The sequence below is a fragment of the Alligator sinensis genome, unplaced genomic scaffold (genome assembly GCF_000455745.1).
Source record: "Alligator sinensis unplaced genomic scaffold, ASM45574v1 scaffold267_1, whole genome shotgun sequence".
Lineage (NCBI taxonomy): Eukaryota > Metazoa > Chordata > Crocodylia > Alligatoridae > Alligator > Alligator sinensis.
This window is the reverse complement of record NW_005842100.1, coordinates 1,818,019-1,827,199: the sequence shown is the minus strand read 5'-3', so window position 1 is coordinate 1,827,199 and position 9,181 is coordinate 1,818,019. Positions and strand designations below refer to the sequence as shown.

General features: G+C 43.0%; 1 protein-coding gene across 1 annotated transcript in view; it reads right to left on the bottom strand.

Annotated features, from left to right (window-relative positions):
• Nucleotides 1–2,765: 2,765 nt before the first annotated feature.
• The window catches only part of RIC8B (RIC8 guanine nucleotide exchange factor B), a 48,291-nt gene continuing 41,875 nt past the window's right edge, over nucleotides 2,766–9,181 (bottom strand). The window contains exon 9 of the mRNA XM_025204903.1: nucleotides 2,766–3,157. Within this exon, the coding sequence (XP_025060688.1) occupies nucleotides 3,046–3,157 (112 nt within the window). The 3' untranslated portion in view covers nucleotides 2,766–3,045. The remainder of the gene's footprint in view (nucleotides 3,158–9,181) is intronic.

Below are 9,181 nucleotides of genomic sequence, written 5' to 3'. Positions count from 1 at the left end.
AGTCCAACTTGCGATCCTCATGAGAATGGTGAATTTTTTTTGGGGGGGAGGCGTGTTGTTTGTTTTAAACAAATAGCTCTGCAGCTGGAAATCAGGTCTTCTCAGTCTCTTTCTCTGCCACTGGAAACAGCATCCAGTGGTGTCTGAAGACTACACAATACTGTTGCATTTTGAAAAATAAACTTCCAAGTAGGAAAATAAATAGCTGTGTTGTTCCAGCTAGCCAGAGCCAGAGCACAGAAGCCCAATGCCAAACAGCTTATAATGAAGTCTCTTGCGCCAATATTGTTTGTTACAATAGCCTCTCTGGTCCTCCCAAAACAATCATTTTATAGTTGGTCGAATGCACTCAGGGAAGTCTTGATTTTACTCTTTTTCCTTAGTCAAAACTGCTTTGCATTTGGTGCAGGAAGTCCTGCTGTGGCACTTACTGGTCTTCAAACTCCTCAAGTTGCTGGGTTTCTATGGAAATAAACAAAGGCAATTGCTGCTACTGCCATATGAAAACAGGTCTCAGCTAATGCCAAGCTACCTTCAGACCTTCACTAATGAAGCTAGCAACCTGTTGCTCCTGAGGGACAGACAGTGTATTCTCTAGATGTCTGTTGAACACTGAATAATGTGTAGAACTGGAAAAAAGCAGCTCCTGAAAGAAATCTCCTCTTGGAAGCTAGTGCAGAAGGGTGGAGTTGGGTCCTGTAGTGGACAGAAATTCTATCATATTTCTGCATATGGCACCTAGGTATTATTAGTGCATTATAAAGGCACAAATGTGTTTTCCCTTTGGATATTGTCTTTTCCTTCAAATCTGGCAAGTAATGGCTAGGTGCCCTTGCTTGCAAGTGGCTTGCACTCCATTTGTTCTGGTGCAGAACAAGGGTGTAGCCAGTTTCACAATCCAGAACTGCACAGATGGGTATAACCATCATTTTGGTAGGGGCTGCTCAGCTTATAACATTAATTTAGGGCTTGGTGTCCTTAGTGCCCCTTAAAGAGAAAGGGTAGGGCCTTCTGTCCCTGAAGAGAGGGAGAGAGAGAAACAAACTTTTCAGGACTGTCAGTATTTTCATCTTTTATGAGCCACAACGCTGAGAAGAATTCCTCGGGTAGCTCATCTCTGAGATTCTGTTATTTTCTCCATTCCAGCCAAAATCTTTCAGGGAAGGGAGGCATGTGTACAAACTGGGTGCTCATCTGCTGCTCAGGTAGTGCATAAAGTTTCAGCCTAAATTTCTTTATCTTACGTAACCAATGTCAAACTGAAAGAAACCAAGGTGCCCACAGGCCCTTTAGCTTTTTAACAAGCCACAGTTGGAGAAGCAGTTGCTAGAATCATTCTGCTATGCTTTTTCTGAAGATGGACAAGTGAGATAGTAGTATGCATGCAGTTAAGTCCTATGAATGATCTCTTGAGCAAAATGCTGGAAACATGTTGGACCAGGACAAATGGTAGGTTTTATCATTCACAGGCACTAAAAGACAAATAAGCAAGAGAGAACAGGTGGGGGAAAAAGGCAAAATACAAACTCCTACAAACTTTACTACAGATGCGTCACAAGCAGGTCCAGGGAGGTGATCCTTCCTCTCTATGTGACGTTGGTCAGGCCACAGTTGGAATACTGTATCCAGTTCTGGGCGCCGCACTTCAGGAGGGATGTGGTTAACCTTGAGAGGGTCCAGAGGAGGGCCACTCGCATGGTCAGGGGGCAGCAGGCCAGGCCCTACGAAGATAGACTAAAAGGTTTGAATCTATTCAGCCTCCACAAGAGAAGACTAAGAGAGGATCTGGTGGCCATCTATAAACTCACCAGGGGGACCAGCGGAAAATAGGTGAGGCTCTGTTCCCCTGGGCACCACCTGTGATAACAAGGAATAACAGCCACAAATTGAGCGAGGCATTACTTTATGGTGAGGGCTGCCAGGCTCTGGAATGGGCTCCCAAGGGAGGTGGTGCTCTCCCCTATCTTGGGGGTCTTCAAGAGGAGGGTGGATAGATATCTGGCTGTGGTATTATGATCCCAGCACTCATTCCTTCCTAGGGCAGGGGGTCGGACTTGATGATCTGTTCAGGTCCCTTCCGACCCTAGAAACTATTTACAATTATTTACTTTTAAAAACAAAGCTACAGCATTAAAGAGGCAGTGGCTGAGAATGACACTTTTCTCTCCAACTGCCATGGCCAAAGGTCAATTTAAGAGAAAATGCTTTGCCTATTTCTTGAGCTGACTTCCCTTCAATAGACACATTCATTATTTTTCGGTCAGTGGGCCCCAATTCATGAAACTACATCATTGTACCCTTCAGTCCATAGCTATTCCAGGCAAGAACTAAGCAAGTGCTTGAGTGCTGTTCTGAATAGGGATGTTTTCCTCAACTAAGACCAGTTAACCTTCCTGGACTTATATTTATGTGGCTCTGATCCAGGAAAACTGCAAGGTGCAACTTATTTCTTAAGGGAGATTTAGCAGTAATCACTGACTGACAGAACAGCAACATTTTAAACAGACTGCTTAACCACAAAGTAAGAAACAATTTAGTGAAGGTCATATTTAGAAAAAGTGGTTGTATAATCGGTGAGTTTTTCACTAGGTCCCTCATGATTTCCGAGATTTAGTTATTAGGCATAAAGGATATTCCTTCATTCTTCTAACTTCCTTGAAATTGCATGTCAGGGAAGGGATTTAAGTAAACAGTAGAAACCCAAGAGGAAGGTAAAACCTATGGACACAGGAAAAGAAAAGAAGACTCCAATATATTTCAATACATATGTTTACATTTTTATTTTGTTTTGCATTGCAGGCTCTCAATATCCCACTGAAATACAGTTAGCTTTAAATTAATAAACAGGTCATTTGTTCCTATATAAATAGCTGTCATAAAAATGCAGAGATTACATCACAGGATCCATCATTTAAATCTCTCAGTAACAAAACTATTAGAGTGAGAGTACTGGTTTATGTGAGGGTAGAGTGTTTACGTAAAAGGTTTCATGTCTAAGAAAAGCTGCGGATTAAAGGAGACATTGGTAGGGATGCAGGTGATGCTTCAGTCAGATTCTGAACTCTCTGGCTCATTGATTTGGTACTGACTGACGGTCTCTGCCAAAGGAGCCATTGAGCCATCAGGTCGTACTCCCATTGGTTTTATAAACTCATCTCTGCAAGAGATTAAAAAAAATTCTCTATTAGCATAAGTATACATATATCAAGCCACACTGTTATAATACAGACATGTGCAATCACACACAGTTATGTCCTTCTATAAAGAGAATCTTTAAGAGGAAAGTTGGACTGAAGTTCTCCATTTGAACAAGAAAGGGGAACAAAAAATTACCCAAGATGGGATGGGGGAAAATAAAGACATTCATGTAGGCCAAACCTACAAAGCCAAATGAAAGCTACATGAAAAGTCAATGCTTAAAACAATGAATCTGCTCCTTGTTTGAAATATACACACTAGCTTTTTTTCCCCTAAGAATTCTTTAAGAAATGGTCAATACAGTTTCACCTGCCATTCTAGGCAACCCAAATAATTAAAATAAATTATTTGATACATATTCATCTCATTCAGGGAAACAAATCAGTCGGAACACATCCTGCCAACCCAGGCTCTAGTGGTACTTAAGTACTTGTTGAATCATTTCGAGTCAGCTGGCTTTTTTTTTTTTTAAACTATTGCTTTTGTTTGTGGTCATTTAATTACAGGATTGACAGCCATTTTAATCTCTTCAAAGCTCCAAAGGCCTTTCTACTGCTAATCCAATTATATCTACTCCACAAGCTACAGACCCATCTAAAAGATGATTAATTATTGATTAAGTCAATCAAAAAGTATTAGCAAAGATTTATTTAATCCTTACTTTTCATCACCTCATTTATTATATGTGGATTATGGCAAAGGCTGTGAGGTCAGAAAGGAACATTTTGGGTTTTCTTTAGGGGGGAAAAATATTTTTCATTTTCAAGAGGTGCTTTTAAGTAGTGTGCAGGCCTGACCCTAATTTGCCACGTTTGAGGGAAAACTTTGAAATTTGCCCCTTGTGCTCACAGAGAGTCATAAACTGGACCAGGAGAATATAGATACAGCAAAAAAGAAAAAAGACGCATTTCACCAACTCTCTGCCAGATCCAGGCTATCTCCTTAGTCAGGGAGAAACAGAAGTACTCTAGACATAGAAAACAAACCTCACCTTCTGCTGATAGCTGCTATGAAAGCAGCTGCAAAAGCAATACCTGACTTCCACAGTATGAATGGTGAGCTAGATGTACTGGTCAGCAATGGTAAAACACCAGTCTCAAAAGAAAAATTAGAAACTTTCATTGTTGTGAGACATGGATGAGAACAGTAACATTCAGGGAATAAAGGCTTCCAAGTATCACAGGAAAAAAACAGTATTTTCTATGCAGTGTGGTTTGGGAGACCCCAAACCCGATAAAGTCAGTGCATTTTGTTAAGTAGGACTAAGATGGATGGGGAGAGCTTGGTACTCATGTAAAGGCTGCAACCCCAGAATGCTGATGAGGATAGCCCCTATGCTTCTTCCTTGTAGTCCATTACCCAGGGTGATTTAGTATGGGATTTGAATTGCTCTTCTTGAAGGGGAGGGACTTGCCCATGTGTTCTTCAGTACTGACTCCTCCTCCTCTTCTCGTGCTAGTAATACAGTTTCTAAGATTTTCTCTTCGCCAAGTGACAGTGAATTTTATTCAGAAAGTTCTCCTGAGACCACACGTACCTAGAAGATCCCTGGGGGTTGGGAGTGTTGGAGAACGACATGAAAAGAACTTTCAAAACCTAATTCTGTAGAGCAGGGGTGGCCAACCCATGGCTCCGGAGCCACGTGCAGCTCTTCAGAAGTTAATATGCATCTACTTGAATCTTTGCACAAGCCCATGGTGACCAGCTTCCATAGCTGTTGCGTCACGTCACGTGATCCAACTGCTCACAGCGAGCACATTACTCAATTTGGACTCAGAAGGTTGGACTCCGGAGCTGCAGGTTGGCCACCCCTCGTGTAGACCCAAACTACAATGAGGATCCACATAGCTGGTGTCAAGAGATGACCCACACTGTTCTTGCTGTGATGGAAGCTCCCCACAAAGCAAGTGGTGAAACACTTTGGAATCTTTTCAAAACCTGAAGATCTTTGCTCTGAGAGGACGTAATGTAGGAGTTAGAAGTCTCATGGTTTAGAAGCCTAACGCTCAACAGTAGGCGACAAAATTCTCTGATCCCCTAATTCTTAAAAGCTGCATTTCAGCTACATAACTGTCTCTCACTCATGTGAGAATCTCCAGCCTTTGTAGAAAACTTGGTCATTGGACAGCCAACAGTCATGGACGCAGAACAGAATCAGGGTGATTTATATTTTTTAAACCAATGTGTGTAATGTGAAATGCCTAAACAAGACTGGGAACAAGGACTGGAACCCAGAATCCAAGCCCCCTTCACCATCCCACTCCCTGGGGAGCTCCCACTGCAATGGGTCAGTCAGGTTCCCTCTTGTTGCTTCTCCTTCTGGCATCATACATCTTGTGCTCTTTTCTGCCTAGTGACTTGGCTTCAACAGGTAAGGGTAAAGAGTACCTTGCATGCAACCTATGCTACAGCCTAGTGGTTAGAGCACTGTGCACATCCAGTGCTGCACTTCATACTGACATTCATGCTGATGGGGTCACTCAGGCATTGGGAGTGCTCTGTAAATGCCTAAAAGATCAGGGATCTGAACAGAGTACTGCTGAATTTCAGTGGTGCTTAGGTGGAAATCAGGTACTACATACTAGGTATGGATTACTTCCAAGCACATGCACAAGCCTCAGCTGAGATGTCCAAGAACTTTTCAGGCCAAAATAGAGGTCCCTAATGATTCTAGGTACCTACACAGTTTTCTGGATGCCAAGAGGACCGATTAGAACTATACACTTTGTGAACTGGGCACCTAAATTCCACTGGAGCACCTCTGGGAAGGATGTACATCTAATCCCAGGTATCTGAAAACTGTGAAAACTTAGAAATAATCCTGAGACATACTGAAAAAACACCAAATAAATAAAACCAGGGGTGAAGGAGGAAGAAGAAAAGGAGACAACAAATGAACAGATCTGACCACCATAGGAGGACTTTAACAGAGATGGAGTCCTATAGAGAAGGTACAACTAAACTCCATGGAAGTTATGTCACCAGTTTCAGTCAAGACCACAATTCACCCTTTGCCTCTAAAAGATGTTCCTACTCCTATTCTTGTCCATACAGGCCCATGGAATGAAAAACTAAGAGCAATTAAACCAACCACAGCAACTTTTGAGGTGATGTAAAGGGCAAGGATGGTTGCTCACGTATCTCAGGCCAATTGTAGTTTACTGTAGGTTCTATGCAGCCAACCACATAGACCGCACATATTTTAGCCATCAGCAGCTTCCAGGACAATCCATGAGAAGAGAATTGAAAATAAATCTTGGAGGCATCTTGGAGGCAGAGCTTGGCAACTAAAACTGTTTATTCATACACCAGCACCTAATTCTCCTCGGGCTTAAAGATCTTGCAGACAGGCATAGTCTGGAAATCTTCAAGACTCATCACGTCATCATCACCTTCACAGATTCCTAGATTCCTAGACATTCTTCCAATTTAGACAGAAAGAAAAAGCCTTCCTACAAAGCCTGAATAGCTTGTTTCTTTGTTAGGCAGTCTAAATGCCCCCACAAAAGTAATAACATCTGGAAGTGCCTCCAAATTTTCAGGATTGGAGATACCCGACTTGAACTCTTCTTTTTTTCCAATTGACATTTGGAATTCATTTTAAGATTGCAGAATAAGGAAGAAGGAACTGGACATGCAGATCAATTGCATCAGATGCTGGTTGCGTAGATACAGTGTCCTAAGTCACTGCTGAGAACTAAGGGAAAGTCAAACAGCAAGAATCAATAAGCATGGAACACATCAAAGAAATACCATGATTTCTTTTCTCACCATAATTCCTCATGACACACAGTACCAATCTGCAAAACTCACGTTGCAGGCCATTTGTTGGTCAAGCAATTGTTTGACTCATCCTTCTAAACAAAATGTAATGGAAGGAAAGTAAATCTTCATATAGGTTTCCTAGCTCATTGATACAACTTATGTTTTATTTTCCGTGAGGATATTCAGAATTATCAAGTGTAGTTTCACAAGAAAAGTTTAGACCATTTTAGTTTGTGATGCATCAAAAATAAGGTCAGCAATTTTCTTTTAGATCTGAATTTTCTATAATTTCTATGCACAGAATAGAAATAGAGGTTCATATACCTGATATGAACTTATTCTTACTAAAGTAAACCATTTGCAGAAGTACAGAATATCATTATAAATACAAATCAGTGTGTGACACAAGCAACATGTACTTCTCTCTAAAGGTTAAAATACACTCAAGAGTTTTGTACTGACAGCAATTACAAAGTTAGAAGACTAACTTGCCCCCTCAAATGTACCATATACATGTATATGGTAATGGTGATCTCCTGTATTCCTCAACACTGTACATCACTGTCTTGAACTACCACATATTCTGTCCTGCCCTCTCAAGTGCAACTATGATCCCCATCCCCAGAGGCGATCCTAGCAGGAGCTCATGAGCTGGGCGGCCAGAATGCTACAGACAGAGAGGGGGTATCACCCTTCTCTGGCCCTGCAGCCACTGTAGTTTTTTTATGGCAAGTGAGGATCCGAAGCCCTGAATTTGGCAGCAGCTGCAAGGGCCCGGGAAGGGTTCACCTGTCTCTGCTGATCTCTCTCTTGCAGCATCCTGCTCTCACTCCATTCCTGTAGCTGAAGGTGCCTCCATTCCAGCACCTTCCTTTACTGAACACCTAGGGCTCAAGTGTCAAAGATGGCAGCTGCCTCCACTACTCGTGGCACATGCACCATAGGTTACCTACTCTTGCTGTACATGTTTCAAGACATCATGTTTTGACTACGTACTGCTCTCTAAATGCGGGTTCCATTTTTAGTGCCACTGAACACCCATGAGGGGTGCTTGGGGAACCAGGGAGTTTATAGAGCTCCTCTGGTTTCCTGCACAGGCTTCCTCCTTTACCAGTCCCCATGTGCAAGGGAAAGTGGCTGTCAGGTTGGTTAACTCCGTGTATGTTGAGGCAAGTGAAGAGCGAATTCAGTTTTGGCTACATGCTTCCACCTGTGCTGGTCAGTACAGCTAAACTGGCATGAGTGAAGCAGCAAGAAATGCTGGTGAAAGTGCTTCCCCCTGATGCTAGGGGGAAGCTGGGACCAGACCGCAATGATCAGTCCCCAAATCATCAACCAGTTTTCCCCCTTCGTTGAGATGGACTGTTTCAATGCAGCCTACTGAAATAAAAGTGGAGACTGAAAAGTAGAGAGAGGAAGCTGCAAACAAAGTATGTGACATGGGATGCTGTAAAGCTAGCTTCATTGGTTTGGAAAGAATGCATTATACATTAAGTAACAGAATGCATTGCTGAGTAGGTCTTCAAGAGTGACAATGCAGCCAATTGCCACAGTCAACTTTAATTCAGACAGACCCTCTACAGTAGGGGCAGGCAGTTATTTTGGGCGGAGGGCTGCTTACTGAGTTTTGGCAAGCTGTTGAGGGCTGCATCGGTAGCCCAGCCCCTTGACAGGTGTCCCACCCCCTTGTTGCCATCTTGGGACCAGAAGTCCCGCCCTCTAACCCCCAATCTTTGGCATCCGGACTGGCCTAGCTGGTGAGTCCTGCCGGCTCCCCCTGGGTCCTACTGCTTCAGCTCCTGTCATCTTTGACAGCCAGCCAGGAGCAGATAAATATTAATTTCCTAAATTTTTAGGGGCCCCTGGGCCAGATAGCATGGCTTGGTGGGCCGTATTTGGCCCACAAGTCGTATTTTGCCCACCCCTGCCCTACTGGCATAAACTGTCATAGCTCCACTCACTGCTGTGAGGCACTGGTTTAGCACTGGTTCCTTAAAGACCTCAACAAAGTTCTGGCATTTTAACACCAGCTGATGACCTCTCTTGTTTAAAGGTGCAAGCTGGTATGGGGTTCCCAGGTAGACATGGCCAAACCTACTTGTAAGAAACCAAATTTTACATGTATGCTAGCCCAGCTATAAAATGTAAACTCTGTTGTCATGGTACAGGAAAAAGGTACTATCCCCTCCCCCCACTCCCCCCCCCCCCCAACCACACC